General features: G+C 38.9%; 1 protein-coding gene across 1 annotated transcript; it reads left to right on the forward strand.

The window, feature by feature from the left end:
- Positions 1–377: 377 nt before the first annotated feature.
- c4b (complement 4B (Chido blood group)) lies at positions 378–16,599 on the forward strand. Its single transcript, XM_058646846.1, is given in 41 exon segments — positions 378–484; positions 567–756; positions 1,071–1,257; positions 1,356–1,426; positions 1,507–1,595; positions 1,676–1,758; positions 1,856–1,943; positions 2,298–2,421; positions 2,539–2,680; positions 3,470–3,582; positions 3,673–3,822; positions 3,904–4,071; positions 4,162–4,353; positions 5,150–5,293; positions 5,370–5,493; positions 5,836–5,907; positions 5,997–6,206; positions 6,299–6,413; positions 6,962–7,032; positions 7,128–7,267; positions 7,360–7,575; positions 7,678–7,729; positions 7,821–7,910; positions 8,005–8,208; positions 8,631–8,706; positions 9,601–9,790; positions 9,909–10,004; positions 10,353–10,515; positions 11,027–11,220; positions 11,681–11,836; positions 11,942–12,001; positions 12,083–12,173; positions 12,260–12,422; positions 13,198–13,288; positions 13,819–13,893; positions 14,011–14,113; positions 14,213–14,302; positions 14,394–14,498; positions 14,610–14,693; positions 16,001–16,133; positions 16,209–16,599. Coding segments are annotated over 41 exon segments (5,154 nt in total). The 3' UTR covers positions 16,351–16,599.
- Positions 16,600–18,317: the final 1,718 nt, after the last annotated feature.

Genomic DNA, 18,317 nt, shown 5'->3' on the forward strand with positions numbered 1-18,317 from the left:
TAAAAAGTGAATTAAAAGAATGAAAACTGTCACCACATTACCGGGTATTAAAAGCCATTCTGAATAAATATATTTTAAGTTTGGATTTAAACATTTACAGCCATAGTTATAGCCATATAAATCTATATTGTTAATGTGGTCGTTCAGATTTTCTTCTATACATGTAAATGTGTGCAAACTGATGCTCATACACAGCATGATGATTATTATTTTTTTTTCAGATTATGTTTTGCCCTTTGGCACATGCTAATGTGCCACATTTGATATTTCTTCATTTTGTCAGAAGGGAAATAACAGAGGGAGGGGGGCTGGGGGACTAACTAAAGCATCCACTGATTGAGAAATAGAGGGATAAACATTACACAAAACCTCAGTTGATGTGAATCCTGTGTCAGAGCAATAGAAGCTGCACAATGGATTGTCACATCATTTCACTGCTGCTCCTCGCCTTGACTGTGGAAACAGGGGGCTCAACAGAAAACAGGTAAATCTAGGAATAGCCTTTCAAATCTATATTGTAATATAATATCAAGTTATTTGTGAATACGATTTTCCTTTGTGTACAGATTCCTCATTTCAGCTCCACGTGTGTTTCATGTGGGAGTTGGTGAGAAAGTGTTTGTCCAGATGGGAAAACAGCATCATAACACACCTGTAACTCTCTACCTGGAGCATGAAAGCACTGGCACTGTTGTGTCTTCAAAGTCAATGGTCTCCTGTACAGAAAAGAAGGACGTCGAAACAGTTGAGCTCAAGGTAAGAACATGTCTTCACTCAGATATGAAGTGAAATGTCACTGCGCTGGACTTTGCAGCACAAAGATCAGAACAAAGGCTTTTAGTTTGCATGTTCTCCCCATGTGTGTTTGGGTTCCCTCTGGATTCTAAGTGTGTAAGTGAATGGTTGTTTGTCTTCATGTGTCTGCGATGGACTGGAGACCTGCAAAGGGTGTACCACGCCTTTTGCCCTAAGTCATTTGGGATCAGCACCCGTGACCCTCATGTAGAAGACAAAGTGGTAGACAATGCGTGGATGTTATTAACCCATACTGCTAATTTGCATCTTTACAGATAAACAGTGCAATTATGTCAAGGTTACCGCCTACAAAAAAAACCCCTTCTTACCTTCTGGTCGTGGCAGAAAGCACAACCTTCAGGACCGTGAATAAGAGACAATTTATAAAGGTCCTGGTATCAAAGCACAGGGGCTACATCTTCATTCAGACCAATCAGCCAGCCTACAACCCAACAGAGAAAGGTACATTTGAAAGAAATGTGAATAAAGGTAAAACGGTGTGAAATAATTCCGCATCTGATTGAGGAAAGCCATTGAAATTGCTTTTAAATCTCTTCTAGTGCATTACCGGATTTTTACTCTTGACCATATGCTCAGGCCTCATGGGGACATACTCCACACATCAGTGATTGTGAGTAAATATATCCTTAAGGTGTAAAGAGGAATTTAAAAGGTCTACAAAAGGTTCATGCTTTGATTATTGTATGACAGAATGCAGCCGGAAATAGGATACAGAAATCCATCAAGAGTGCAAAGGACGGAATAATAAAAGGCACATTCCCCATACCTGATGTTTCTGAGTATGTGACAACACATTTCCTTGTTTGACTCAAACCAACAAGCAACTCTCACATTATAACAAGTGTCTATTTTGTGTTAGAATGGGCACATGGACGATTTCAGCTCACTTTGAAGGTGACGACGCAAACGCCGTGTCTCGAGAGTTCAAAGTCCAAAGATTTGGTAAGCTGCAGATTTGATTGGTTTTCTTTTTTTAAAACAAACAAACTCACAGAACATTTGTGATGTTCGATTAAAACATTTTTTTTTTGCACTCTAGTTTTGCCAAGTTTTGGAGTTGACATCAAACTGGAGCAGAACTATATTTTGTTGAGTGCTAAACATGTTGTCTTCACCATATCAGCCATGTGAGTGTTGTTTCTATTTCCATCAAATCTGCTCAATTTTGAGCTATTACGCTGTAAAGTTGAAACGGTTAATGTAGGTTATAGCAATATTTACAGCCCAGTGACGACTGGTTTAGTTCACCAGCTCTTTAGAGTTAAATGGAGAAGAAGATTGTTGTTGTTGCTGTTGGAAACACACAAATAAACAGACTCTTTAACTGTTACATACTAAGCTAAGAAGGGCTAAATGTAAAGTGTCAAAAAAGAACAAACATAAACATAAACCTCTGCAAAAGTGACATCCGTTAAATCCTATAAAAAAACATTTTTTTTTATATTATTGTCACATGCTAATATTTAATTTTCTTCCAATAGATATACACATGGTGAAAAAGTCAAAGGGGCTTATTACTGCAAATTTGGAGTGGGACTAAAACCTGAAAGTCGTAATCAAAAAACTATACCTGTCTTTATCAAAGGACTGGAACTGACCGGTTCAGTGAGTAAACACCTATTTCAAAGTTTGAAACCAGATAAACTGGTGACATTTGTGCCTATCTCTGAACGTGCCTCACGATTTGACATGCAACATTTTATTCTCACTTTTCATTTGCAGGTCCAGAATGGAGAAGCAACAGTTTCTCTGCCCATAGCAAAGATAAACGATCAACTCCAGAAAGACAAGAACCTGACACTTGCTGGTTTACAGGAGAGGGGAGCACAAGTCTATCTGGCAGTATTTGTCACCGACATAGAAAGTAAAGGACACAGAGTCACTCAACAGACCACTGGTTATGAGTAAAATAAAGAACAAATAATTGTACTTAATATTAATGACTATTTAAAAGACCAGTGTGTTACATTTAGAAAGGTAGAAAGGAATTTAAATTACTACCAATCAGTTTTTACAAGTGTATAATTGCTTTCACAGCCTTATAATTAGCCTTTTACATACATTTTACAAGACCTCGCGGCAGGGAAATTTTGAAGTAACAAAAGGCCACCATAGACGTCCCTGACATGTTTGGGAAAGGGAGGAGTGATCTGAGGAGACTCCATTTGTAACTTACAGAAACAGCGTCTGTTCTGTTCAGTGATTTGGAATTCAAATTTTATGTTGATAATCCGTCATGATACTACAAATTAAAATTATTCAGGGCGATACTGCGCACCATTTAAACGTAAAAGTGTTTGTTTCGATTAATAGTTCACAAAAAAACCAGAACATATTTATGATACAAAATGAATCTGTAAATGACATAGAGAGAATAGAATCAAAAAATGAAATCGATAATGTAGAAATGCAGACATTACATTTATTATGGGACACATTAAATGTATTACTAATATTATAAAAGAAAATATTAATTAATATAGTGGATATATAAGTGTGGGGCCACAGGAAATTGAGTGTGGGGCCACAAGTGAACCACACACTGGACCTTATGTTTTTGTTATTAAATATCTTTATGGCATATACATATATATATATATATATATATAAGTTTTATTAGGTGACAGATATTTCTGTGCTTTATTTGGTCCAGGTGGTGAAATGCAAGAGGCAGAAGATCATCTTCCTGTCCTCTCCCACAAATACACCATGGATCTGTCTCGCACTCGCTCTTACTTACCACCTGGGTTCCCACTAGATGTGGTGGTATGCATGAACCTAAAAAAAACCCAGATACACAGCTAACCGTATCACTGAGTTTTTAATGATGTCTCAAATGTCTTGTTTTTATTACAGGTGATCATGCGTCACCCAGACGGCTCTCCAGCAAGTGGTGTGCCAGTGAGGACTGTCATACAAGGATCTTCTGAGCAAGGCATTACTGACCAGGAGGGGGCAATGTTTCATACCTTTAATATTGACTCTACAACTCCTTTCACCGTTGAAGTTGGTAGCCCTAAAAAAGATCTTCTCAGTTCTTTTTTTGTTTTTGTGCAGTTTTAACTGTTTCCACCTCTGGCTCCATAGGTGACGGCAGATGACCTGCAACAGAAGAAAGCAATTGGACGCACATCATCTTCAAGTGCCAGCTACCTTTACATCAGTTTTACCCCCAGAATGTACTCTGTGGAAGGTTTGCTTTCAGTGACATACAACACCCTGAATGGTCGGACAAATAGGTTTATTTACTACATGGTGAGCTGAATCAAATGCAGCTTGATGCATCCTGAGAAGGAAGAGCAGCACTTTGTCACGATTAAACTGTTTGGTTTGTTTCTCTTGCAGGTCCTGAGCCGTGGGATCCTGATAAAAAGTGGACGTCTCCCTTTTGGCAGTTCAGTTAAAGACAACTTACTGATTACACATGATATGGTTCCATCCTTCCGTCTAATTGGCTACTTCTACAATGAGCGCGGTGACGTCATTTCTGACTCAGTGTGGGTGGATGTCAGGGATGAATGTGAGATAAAGGTCAAGGTGAGTAAACAGAGCTGATACGAGCACACTCTGGGCAGAGACAGTGGACAAACAGAACTTTACCTCCCCTATCACTGTTGATTTGAACAAATGCTTAAGACACAGGCATATATATATAGACACATATACAGAGGTGGAAAGAGTACTGAAATACAGTATTATTCTCAAGTAAAATAACCATTATTTTGATTCACTATTACTTAAGAACAAGTTAAAGTACTGGTCTAAAAAACATGTGCTCAAGTTATAGTAAAAAAGTAGCTTGGGGTTCTTTCCTGTGTTCTGTGCCCTTTGTTCCTGTGTGAAAATGACAAGGGGACACAAATCTCACATGAATTGTTTTTAATTAAAGGCAAACCTTTACAAATTAAAGTGCTGCCAAAATAAAATATGCAAACACATTTTGTATCACAAATGCTTTCACTTTCTCACCTTAATTAGCGCCAGTTCTCCTGTCCTCATCATTCATTCACTTGTCTTCATCGTTCACCTGTCCACAAGTACACAAAAAACCTACTCAATTACAGTAACGCGAGTAAATGTAATCTTTTACCTTCCACCTCTGCACATATATATATACCTACAGTATGTGTGTGTGTATATGTATATACAGTACATATATATATATATGTATATCTATATATATATATATATATATACATATGTATGTATGTACACTGTATAACCGCCATAAAATGAACACATGCAGCCTCTGTGTTTACATCTGTATCAGTGTTTTGTTCGGGCTTGTGAATAGTATTTAAAAATCTCTGTAATACACCTATTTCAATATCAGGTAGAACAAAGAGGTCCTTTTGAACCTGGAAAACAATCAGTGCTAGACATTGATTTACATGGTCAGAAAGCCAAAGTGGCTCTGCTTGCTGTGGATAAAGCCTTCTACGCTCTCAATACTGACAATAAACTCACAGCCAAACAGGTACGACTCGCATATTCTCTATTAATACACTCAATATCCCAATAGCTGAAGTACAAGCTTTTGCCTTCTCTTTCAGGTGTTTTCTGCGATGCAGTCATATGATCTTGGCTGCTCATACGGTGGAGGAAGGGACTCAGTATCTGGACTAAAAGATGCAGGCCTATCGTTTGTAACACATTCACAGTCAGAGTGGAAACATGGTGTGACAAAAACAAGTTTTTATCACTTACATTCTTCTAAAACCTTTTTTTTCTGACCTGTGTTTGATGGTTTGTCAATAATTTTAATTTATATGAAATATTGATTATATTGAAATGTGGTCATCCCTTAATACCATTCTGCATGTGTGTATTGTTAATAATTGAATGAATTACTTCTGAATTACAGTTTAAATTGTGCGATACTATATTTTGAAGATTAAAAAGTGATAAAAAATCAAAAAAAATCTCACATGTACTTATACAATATGGAATGTATGTACCCACTGCACTGAAGCAAAAATGTCCTTGAAATGTGATTGAAATGTTGTGCGTATTTTCTAGATTCTCACTGTGACTCACAATCCTCACGAAAAAAACGCTCTCTGGACCTCAACCAGGAAATGATGACCTTCAGTAAGACAATATTCTTGTATTACAACGTTGGTCTGTGGAAAGGGAAAGATACAAACCTGTGCATTTTCTTTTTTCACTTTTTCACTCAGAATCTAACTTTTCCAAATTGGAAGGTGAGTGTTGTGATCATGGGGTTTCTCTCATACCTATGACACTAACATGTCAACAAAGAGCAAAGCGCATGGCTCTCGTGAAACGAAATCAAGCTTGTGCAGACATCTTTTTGAAATGCTGCCTGGAAGCACAGCGTCTGAGGCAGAAAAAAATACAAGAGGAGGCAGAGAAAGGACTTGCCCGGAGTGAGATACAATTTGACTAATTACATTAAATAACTATAGTGAGATTACTACAGAATTTAGAAACAAACATACCATTTTCTCTCTTTTTTAAGCGGCACATGTTGAAGACATCGAAGAGTTCTTCTTGGACCCTGCCAGTCAGTACATTCGACGAATTTTTCCTCCCAGCTTTGCATTCAATGAAATTGAAGTAAATGGTAAACAAAGGTAAACAAATCAGTAATATTTTCTTTTCCACTGAATATGGTGACCACGGACATTGAAATCTGGCTAAATGCCTGCAGTGTACAGAAAGCGTCAGTATGATTTGTTCTGCTGTTTAACCCTTTGAACACAGAGCATTTTGGCTGCTTTTTTCCATTACATTTAAAGTACAGTATATACTGTACAGAGGCTATAAGAATGTGCAATATAGAGTGTCTTAGATCCTTTTTTTTTAGCACGACCTTGGCAATCTGATGAAAAATACATTTTATTTTCACCAACTATATAAACATGCCTTTTTTTTTAAAATTTTAAAATCAGATTGAATTTATGAAATTTGGAAACAGTTCAAAGTCTATTTGTGACTTCTGCACAATTATTTCTACTACTTCATATAACTACTAAAAATGCAATATAAAATGAATCATACATCGACTCAACAATGCATTTTTTAAAGCCTGAATGTGACCTATAAACACCCCCCTCCTCGCTTGCCGCGTGAGCACTAACAGTTAAATAATATATTCTCTCTGGAATGAAAACTGTTGTAGGTATAGTTTGGCTCTTCCTGATTCCATCACCACGTGGGAACTTCAAATCATCACTTTATCTGCTGCCACTGGTAATAACAAGCGGGCTTCAAATTCACAAAATGCACATTAGATATTTGTTTAGATATAACTGCAACTCATTATACTACTTGCATGTGTCACTCAGGTTTCTGTGTTGTCAAACCGACTGAGGTCAAAGCCATGAAGAGGACATTTGTGTCTCTGAGACTGCCCTACTCAGTGAAAAAATATGAGCAAATGTTCATTTCTCCTGTCATCTACAACTACGGCCGAGACGACCTAGAGGTAACTATGTCCTAATGCTGAGACGCCTGTTACATGATACCAAACACTGATCTTGATCATTTTCTCTGTGTGAACACCTGCATTTTTTACAGTTGGCAGTTCATATGGAGCAAACTGAAGGGCTTTGCTCCCCTGGCTCAGCCACCACCGCAGCCTTTGTTAACATCACTGTGAAATCTGAGTCTTCACAGTTTGTCTCTTTCTCTGCCGCCCCCATGGTGTCCGGGCAAATACCCATCAAAATACGTCTCTATGACATAATTAATGAGATGGGAATAGATGCAATTGAGAAGAGTTTGAATGTGCTGGTAAGTGACCAAGAAATAATTTTATCTCTGCAAAATTGTCATTTTACTGGCGAGGCCTACGGGACAAAACAAATATGGTGACATGTTTTTTGCTTGTTGTAGACAGAAGGATTAGAACAGAGGCAATGCGAAACCAAAGTGATTAAATTAGATGGTAAGTTGTTGCATATTTGACATCATTTTTGTTCTCCAATATACTGTATAAGGGTTTGATTTAGTCAATTTATTTCTATCTGTCATAATAGGGAAGAGTGTAAGGACCATACGTATTGATGGAAGTTTTCCAGATGAAACAATCCCCAACTCTGGGTCCAATATTTTCATTTCGGCAGAAGGTATTGTGTCTTCTGTTAGACAAAGACAGACAATTCACAAATCCTTTTCAAGGACAGTGTCTTACATTTTCAACGTTGTCACCTGTTCTCACAGAGAATGAATTTCAGTCCCAAGCGAAGAACCTTCTTTCTCCGGAGAAGGTAGCTAAACTGATCGTGCTGCCTACAGGATGTTTGGAGCAGACAATGACAGGGCTCGCTCCCACAGCTTCAGCCCTCCGTTACCTTGATCTAAGTGAGCAGTGGTTTAACCTGCCTCCTGGTAAAAGAGATGAGACTCTGAACAACGTTATGCAAGGTATGAACAAATTCAGTTAAAAACATCAACAATTTGGGGGCATTAGTTGTGATGACCTTAAAAGTCTCTTTGAGGATAACCTGACTGATAAGTAAAGTCAAAATATCAGTTTTTGCGCATTTCAAATATGCTTTTAGATCCCACTGCATCTATATGCCAGCTACCAAAAGGCAAGATATTCAAGTACAGAGAGGTGGTTACAAGTTGTAAACTAACATATCTGGTAAATTTCATGTATTTGAGGAAACAAAGCAGTAAGGTAAAGATGTTTCAGCTTCTAGGTCACTCCATAGTGCATACAAGGCAAATCTGTACTAGCTTTTAACTTCATTATCTTATTTCACATTTTTATGTAGTAATGAATGTTGCACCCACACTAACAAGGCTAAATATGTTTTTTTACAATAACGTTTTTTTGTCAGGTATTACGAGGATTTTATCCTACAAAAAAGCCGATGGATCTTATCGAGCATTTAGTTCAGTGCCATCTAGTAATTGGTGAGTTTGTTTCATGTTACTTGTGCCTGTGTTAAAGCTTATTATTCAAGGATGTGTAGACGTTCGAGAAGGAACATGTTTTCTGAGAAACCCAGAAATGTAGCCTTACCCCCCCATTGTGATTAAACACTCTCAAAGAACTTCTGCTCAGTAACATCTGAGAGTAGTGTGCATACAAATAAAATCAGAGGATACAGCTGTAACATGGAGACAGAGACATATAGGGTGTTCTTAGATTTGACATATCCAACTGAATTAAATCGGTCAAAAGCTCTACCAAATATTCCGTTGGAGTTTAGTCTGTGGTGTCAGACTTGTTAACTTTCTCATGCGCGCTCTGGTGCAAGCTCACCTCCACCCTCTACCGTTTACATAGAGGATTGTAGAACTAATCTGAGAAACACATTCATATTAAAGTTATTAAAGTCTTTGTTAGGCATTGAAAATGATCCTGGTATTCAGAAGGAGTGAATATGAATTCGAAGGAGTGATATAAACAGGAAATCACTCATTCCTGTTACTTTAAAGGTGGTAGAAGATGATTGAGTGAGTAAGTGAGTGAGTAAATTGACAGTATTTAGTGTCCCATTTTTATTCATTTTCATTTTTATGCTCAACAAGTTCCTGTCCATAACATCCAAGTTGACTTTCTCAGGACCCTCATTTCAAACTCTTAATTTGGCCTTAGACGTTTGGTAAAAATGTGTTTTTGTCATGTGACTGAAACAGGATTTTAATATTTCTAATGAATTCACACCAATTCACATCATAATCACATCTCATAAGACAAATCTAATTGATCAATTTCCAGAATGTCATACTTTAAATCAGTCGTCTTCCCTCCATGCATAGCTTTGACTCTGCTCCTCTATTTTCTTCCTCTTGTCCATATAGGGTGACTGCCCTTGTTGTAAAAGTTCTGTCCTTGGTGGCTCAGCGTCAGAGTGGAGGTTTGGGAGAGCAGGGCCTGAAAACGACTTTACCACTAGATGATATTTCGCTCTCTGTCAGATACTTGCTCTCAGTACAGCAGACAGATGGGTCATTCATTGACCGACATCCTGTGTTGCACAGAGGCGTCCTGGTAAGTACAGTGTATGTGTTCATGTCCAAACATATACAGTATATTGTATGAAAGACATGGCAGCAAAAATGAGCAACACTGTTTTGAATGCATTATTGTCCCTGTGTGTTTGACGTAGAAAGGCAAAGACCAGGTGGCATCCATGACGGCTTTCATAACTGTTTCTCTACATTTGTCACTTAACTTCCTGCCAGAAGATACAGAGATTGCTGCGGTAAGATCACGTAAGACTGAATGTCCCATGTGTTACGGCATTAAGACCTACATATGTTCATGTTCAGAGCACGAACCTTAATGACAATGGTGATGCCCAACTTTTTTATCTAGCATCATCAGGTAGTCTAATTTCAAAGGTTTTATCACTAAAGGAGGATAAATAAAAGGTGTGCCTGTTAAACATCAGTGAGCATTTGGTCCATAGCACTTCTACGAACACTGATCTGCTACTATGACTTCCTGTTATAATTTCAATTTTCAGTATTCAGCAGTATAGTTTTTAGTATGGTTGTAATAGATTGCAGCCAGTCAACTGACTGCCTCCCTTTATGCAACTTTCTACCAGAAAGCAAGCATTTCAAGATCAACATCATATCTCATGTTACATCTGGAGGAGCTTCAGCATCCGTATGCTATTGCCACCACAGCCTACTGCCTCTCATTGTGCCTGCAAGAGGGAACAAATATCACACGGGCCTGGACAAAACTTCAAGCACTGGCTACGGAAGGCATGTCTAATCTAATCTGGTATTATTAGAATCCTTTATGGTATATGCACTGTATGTAACTTCATCTTACACATTGGATTTATTTATTTATCGAAAGCTGTTGTGCGTAACTTTTAAATGTGAGTAAATGCCCACTACATTAAAACTATTGTCAAAGAGGTCCCCCATGCTGATGAAGCCAATCAGCTTACACATTTCTCTGTGTTCCTTAGTATAGTAGTTGTGTGTTTTTCCGCGTCACCTGGTGACACATCAGCACTGCACACTGAGTGATGTGTTGTACGCCACGACTGATGGAAAGAAGGCGGAAGCATCACAGCTGTGCTAGTAAAGCGGTACGGCAGTGAACGGCTGAGATATGGACCTAGAGCTGTCCTTTCAGAAAGCTCACCTGAGGAGTGGAGAAAGTCTAATGTTGCTGTCCACCTTGTTTTGGCAAATCCAGAACATTAACTGCCTGAAAGAAATGTGTTTCCTCACATGATACATATGTCTGTTTCTTTTTCACCAGGGAAGGATGGCTGTTATCTGTGGACAACAGATAAGAGCCCACCGAATCAAGGGAAGGCTGACAGCATCACTATAGAAACAACAGCCTATGCCCTTCTAACTGCAGTGGCACTTCAACATAGAGAATGGGCAGACAAAGCAGCCTGCTGGTTAATCACCCAAGAAAACTATTTTGGAGGCTACGCCTCCTCACAGGTGATCTGTAGACATAGGCATCATGAAGAGTCATCCAAGATAGTGGTTCTCAAACCTTTTACACCGAGTACTCTCTGGGAAAATAGTGATCCCTTGAAGTAACACCATTATCGCCACACGTTGAAATGCCGAGCAAAGTCAGCTACGGACTCTTCATTCCCAATAAGATCATTTATTCTCTCATCATCCTCCTCTTCCTCACACATACTTCACACACTGGTATAGTGACATTAGATAAAGATGGAGTCCTACGCTCTCTAATCCAAATTCATCAGCTCCACTCCGATCACATACCCTGGTAGATACAGTAGAACAGTATTTATGACTTTCCTCCAAGTACCACCAGAGGAAGCTTGTGTACCGCTGGTGGTACATGTACCACAGTTTGAGAACCATGGATCTAACTGTCAGCATGTAAATATTATATAATATATTATCAGTGTTTTCTTACCATGTCCAGGACACCCTCATGGCACTGGAAGCCCTCGCTGAGTATGAGCTGAAGAGGCCTGTTGATCCTGCATCAACTGTAATTGCAGACTTCACTGTACCACATAAGAGTGACATTGTGAAGCTTGTCCTGGAAAATAAGGGGAGGGTGGAGACAAGCCTGAAGGTATCAAAGAACATAGTACACTTACATACACTAGCAAATATTTGCACGTTTTTTTTTTTATCTCATCCTGAAATGACTTCTTTTGTCTTGTGTCGAATGTCCCAGAAATTTGTAGGGCGTCAGATTAACATGCAGTTGTCAGGGAAAGGAAACGTCAAAGTAAAAGTAAGTTTTACTCATTTTTGTACGTTAATGTGAAGCGAAAAAAATGTACGATTTACAGAAAATCACAAATCTCCTTGACAGATTGTAAAGGCTTACAATCTTCTGGGACCCAAGGATGACTGTACCAAGCTCTCTATCAGTGTCACAGTGACGGGCAAAGTAAAATACACTTGTGAGTTTTTGTCATTGATGTCAAATCACAACGAAAGATATTGCTGAGAAAAAGCTCCATGGTTACATTAACACATGTCCTCATAGCTAAGGTTATAGAAACCTATGAATACTACGATGACTACGATACCAATATGGGAAAGGATCCAATCCCAGGCACAGAGGAATCTGACAGTCATGACCGAAAAAGGAGAGACGTCGATAACAACCTGAGTTCAGTCCAAACTGTCACTTACACAGTCTGTGTCAGGTCAGTTCAGTGACATTCTTTTTTTTACAGGTAGGGTGGGAGATCATTTTCGGGAGCATTTTTTATCGTATTGCATAAAATCCTCTTCACAACTTGATTGTAACCAATTCATTAATGCATCGTCACAAAAATGAAAAATGTCAGTCACCCGAGGAATGAACAGGTGTGTAAAAACACCATCCAATCATACTAAACATCCCGAACAAATTCATTGGATTGTGATGCATCAACAAACTGCCATGTGCCTCAGAGCTTATGCTAGCTTGCTAAATCCAACGAGACAGTTGCAGCAAAAGGTGCCAACAACAGGTGTTGGTTGCAAACGAAAGCCGGTTTTTGGGAGAGCTCCTGCCAAGAAAAAGGCTGATGCGGGGCAATCCAAGACTGAACATCGGGGCTGCGTTTGAATGGTGGTGACAACTGAAAACCCAGAAAGGGCTACATAGTGATACCATGGTGGCTCTGTTTCTACTGGACCAGTAGTTTAACTTTATATCTTTGTCAACTTTGTAGAAGTATCTGTTGTTTTTCATCACCACGTTTTCATTTGAACAAGTATCCAAAAAAACACAGAAAAGGACCGAAAGTTACCGACGCTGCTCGTGAATCCGTGTCCGTTGTGAGTTCCTGTGCTCTGGAGGCGGAGCTTCGGAGGAAAGTCTGAAGAAAGGGGCTTGGACTTTTGAATTCAAAATGTCGCCTGCTCGAACAGCTTTAACTGGAAGAAATCAAAAATTCTGACCCAAGTCTTCCTTTTGTGTGTGTGTGTGTGCAGTCACAGTATGAACTACAGTCTCACTGGCATGGCCATTGCTGACATCACACTACTCAGTGGGTTCGAAGTAGTAATTGGGGACCTGGACAAGGTTAGTCGCTCTCTACTGCCTCTTCATTACTGTCATCTTGAACCTTTAGTGATGGGAGATGTTTAGGGCACCTCGTATCATGTTTTATTTACTTTTTGCAACAATCCAGCTGTAACGTTTGACACATTTTAATGTGTTTCATGGATGTTAGGCACACGCTAAGTGACTTTTTTTTTTTTTTTTAACGATTACTTTTTAAATGATGTCGCAATATTTTAAATTCACACCGTTTTCAACAGCAAATCTGAATCTACCTTCTAGCCCCCTGAGAGAACAGTGATAGCTGTCACAGTCAGGAGCATAATATCTATTTTAACAAAAGAATTTCCCTGACAGCAGCTTTCAGTCATTTGTTAACCGAGATTATCATTAGACCGAAACTGAGATTCACATGAGAACAGAGAATGAAGAAACTCCAAATGTCCCTCCCACATTACGTGGTGTTTTTTTTTTTTGTTTTTTTTAAAAACACTGCCTTTTTATTTTGTTATAATATTAAAAAGTTCATGAAAATGAATTTCTCCTTCCAGCTAAAGCAGACACCTGAGCAATACATTGCCCATTATGAAGTCAACTATGGCAGGGTGCTGATCTATTTCAATGAGGTAAGAATAAAATCTATTTACACTCACAGATTTCACGTGTCCATTAGCAACTGGATTCCTGGTTGTATAAAAGTGTAATAACAATAAAAGCAATTCTAAACGAGATTTTCTCACCAGCTCTTTGAATCAGAGGAATGTATTGATTTCGATGCTAAGCAGACAGTTCCCATTGGGCTTCTGCAGCCTGCTCCAGCTGTGTTCTATGACTATTATGAACCAAGTAAGCATTCTGTTTTCTTTTCAGCACTTTATGTCAGGATTGGTGGGACATTGTTCAATTCAACAAGAAATCATGGGCTATGTATTATTTTCGTTGCAGACCAAAAGTGTACTATCTTTTACTCTGCCCCCCAAAGAAGCAAGCTGGTCTCCAAACTGTGTTCAGGGGATGTGTGCCAGTGTGCAGAACGTAAGCCATCACTGACCAAAACCCCCATGAGTGAATGTGCCTTTGAAGTTAACCCTTAAAATTGCATTATGTTCATTTTTTTTAAATTAAGGACCATGTCATAAACAGAAAATGACATTCAAATCAGAAAGGAATGTAAGACTGACAAAGAATGATCGTTTGCAACATGCTTGCTTCTTCCCCGTGGTGGATTATGGTTAGTATTGCACAGAAGATAACATGGTATCAATTATTTTAATGTTGTTTGCATTATTTCATACTTTATACTGACACTACATGCCTCATCTGAACGTTTAATTGTTTTCAGGATACATTGTCGAAGTGCTCAGTGTTTCAGTGAAGAGCAACTTTGAGATCTACAAGTCGAGAGTGATGGAGGTGCTTCGATCACGTACGTAAACTCTTACTCCCTTAACAGAGTTTGTGACACTGACTTTTAAATACCATCCCATTTCCACAAAAGTCGGGACACTTTCTAAAAATGCTCAACAGTTTGTGGTTTGGATGTCGTTTTTCGTCTGTCTCCACTCGAGACAGATGGACTGCAGCCAGGCCGGTCAAACACACACAGCTATGCTGTTATGTATAATGAGACCGGCAGAAATACACATGGAGTTCCTGGAAATATCCTAATAGAAGCATGTGTCTCCATATTATAGTGGTACATGAAGTGGGCACTGATGCTCCCCCATACCATCACACATTCTGTTTTTTGCAACCTTTGTTCATAACAAGCTGGATGGTCTTGTCAGTGTCTTTCACTCCATTTCCAATAAAGAGAGAAATCTGCAGTGTTGTAATGTAACAAAGTACAAATACTTTGTTACTGTACTTCAGTAGATCATTCACATATCTGTACTTTACTTTGTTATTTATATTTCTAGCGACTTTAACTCCACTACATTTCCTCTAACTATATTTGTTACTCGTTAATACGAAATAAAATCAGAAGAAGAAGAGTTGGTAATGGTCTGTATTTATATAGAGCTTTTCTAGTCTTGATGAGCTGCTTTACACTATAGTTTTGCCATTCACACATCTTTCATACCCATTGAAATGCTGCAACATGGGGTTAAGTGTCTTGCTCAAGGACACAAATAGACTAGAAGAGCCAGGAATTAATCTCACAGCCTTTCAGTTGAAAGACAACTGGCCCTACCACTGAGCTGCCATGGCTCAATCCTAACTCTAATTCTTTTACATCTAAAACTTAAGTGCATTTTATGTCAGAAAATTACTTTTGATACTTAAATACAGTCATATGTCATATACTTTAAGAAATAAAAAAAGTGACTTCAACTTCTACCAAAGTCATTTTCATGTAAAAAGTTGTAGTCAAGTATCCCTTTTAGGTACTTTTTTGTAAAACAGTTTCAGGTTGTATTTCTTGAGAAATCTTGGGATTTTCCAAGGTACCTCCAAGCTCCAATGAGGTTTCCTCATTAAATACCCCCGGATGGCTTGGCGTTCACACACATTCATCAGCACTTTCTGCCCTTGGCATTTACACACCGAGATTTCCTCTGACTGAATCATTTCATAATATTATGTAATATAAGTGCAGATGGTGAAAGTAGAGATATTGAGATTTAGATTGACTACACAAGCGGTTCCTTAGTACTTTCATGGCATTTGGTTTATATTTGTAAGATAATTGGAAGACATACATTAATTTAATAACTGTCATCTGTCTGTTAGATGGAGATCATCTTGTCAAAGGAAATTCTATTCGCGTGTTTGTGATGAGGCGTCAGTGCAAAGGGGAGTTGAATTTGGGGAGACAGTATCTCATCATGGGCAAAGATGGCTCCACAACTGACTCAACGGGAGCGTAAGTATAGTGTATCATAAACGTCTGATGCTGATTGATCCTCATTTTGCTCACTCTCCCTCTTTCCTATTGTAGAATGCAGTATCTGTTGGAATCAAACACCTGGATTGAACAAAAGCCAACAGATGAGGAGTGTAAAAAAACTGACTATCGCGTTGCCTGCAGGGGCTTCTTCACTTTCATCAGGGAGTACAAGGTGGATGGCTGCAGTCAGTGAAATACTCCCGTGAGATGCAGTGTCGTCGTGGTTTCTGATATTTGACTTTTTTTCGTTGCTTATAAACGCTTATACGAGGTGTGGTGTACTTTCAATGCACTGAAACGTTTAAGCTCATTTAAATCTGACAGTAGGGAGACAGATTCAGTCTCTCTACCACATTTGAAACTGTAATGCCTCAGTGTAACTGCTCTGGTTTTAATGTTTCTAATGTGTGATGAGTTTTCAAATAAAAACATTTTAATGCTGTCTAACAAGTGCATTTGTGTATTTTGCTGACTTGACGTGACGCTCAACGGTCAGAGAAAAAGAGCGGGTATCCACAAACTTACTCTTTTGTGTCTTTCCAAATAGTGGGATTCGGTTTGGTGTACTGGTGTTTATTTAGTTGTATTTATTTTTTTCTTCTACTGGCTGTAAAGGATGTGAGAGGGGACACTGTCTTCAACGCAGCCTCCCTCAAACCCCCCCCCCTTACTTAACATCTGTAATATAACAAAAAGGGAGAGGGAGTGGATTTTGAGACTGGCTCACTTGCTCCCTGTGGAGATCCTCTGCAACAGGGTTGGGACCAATTACAAGGACCAAAGCTTGTCCTTAGAGAAAGTTGATGTGTTGCCCATCAAATGTGGTGTGACATGGGCTACAGGATTCTCACGATAATTGGAGTTTAAACTTGATAAATTGCTATGGTAGAGGGAGGTGGGAGAAAGCGGGGCAATGGGAGGAAGCAGTGCTGGAGGAGAGGGAGGGAGGAAGGGAGGTATGGGTGGAGAGTTGAGGAACAAGCAAAGGCTTATGTGCTTATATTATTCTAATCTCTGAGCCTGGCTCCAAGGTAAGCAACGTAGGAGTACTGACCATCACTTCAATCAAAGCCAAATCAATGGCAGCACTGTCTCAGCCTTTGCCATCAGATATTTCATTAAATTTGAATCAGTAAAGTATATACACAGACGACATCATTGGTTTCTTATGAGTGAGCAGGCTGTTTTGGAACAATGTGTGTGTGCAACACAACGTCTCTAGTCTTCACAAAGATGGAGTGACAGGTTACGTTGTTCAGGTAGATCTATTCGACTTTTTGGTTTTGTAAATACACATTTTCCAGCTGTACATGCGCACTTTTAAACACCAGATGATGCTTGAATGACAACTGTGAAATTGTATAAAATGCGTGTATGTCCAGGTGTATTTTCTTAGGTGTGCAGTTAGTTAATGGAGGTATGTCTTCAGCTATTTTTCCAAAGGCCAAGACAGGGTCAGCGCTTTGAAGGTGGTCTGTGGGGCATTGGAGGGAAGGCAGAGCTGATGCTGGAGGTTGTCGCTCGATGCAGTCTCTGATGGAGTGGGACCACACACGCAGGAGTCCACACTACACTGACAGTTGCTCTTTTCTTTTAATAGTGACGAGGTGACTTCATTATTGTACGGTTACAGTTTAACCTCTCACACAATGTATTGTAGCTATTGTTGATACTGGGACACTGTTACACTACCATGGTTTATTTGGACACTTGAATCAGTCAGAACCATGATGATCATCATGCATTTGCCAAATAAATTAATATGAATAAAACTCCAAGGCACTCTTTTTGAAAAAAAAAACCCACTAAAGACTTTAAATGTCATGGTATGATTACATTGAATCGTTTGATTAAAAAAAATAATATGTACTGACAAAGGTTTTGACTCCCCGAAACACGTTAGTACATGTATTTTAAAAGGTCAAACATGACCATGCCATTACATTAAAAGCATTTTAAAAGTTTGAAAAAGTAAAGAGTGCTTTGGAGCTTTCTTTGACTTTGTTTCTACATGTTCCATTTCCAAAGAGCACCTATTACTAACCTTATGCTGGTCCAGGAATCACTTTTACCCAGACAGCAGACAGTCATTTTTGGTGGCCACTTTAATAACCTGGCAAAGCCTATTCTTGTTGGCAAGATACAAGTTTCCGTACCATG

The sequence above is a fragment of the Solea solea genome, chromosome 13 (genome assembly GCF_958295425.1).
Source record: "Solea solea chromosome 13, fSolSol10.1, whole genome shotgun sequence".
Taxonomy (NCBI): domain Eukaryota; kingdom Metazoa; phylum Chordata; class Actinopteri; order Pleuronectiformes; family Soleidae; genus Solea; species Solea solea.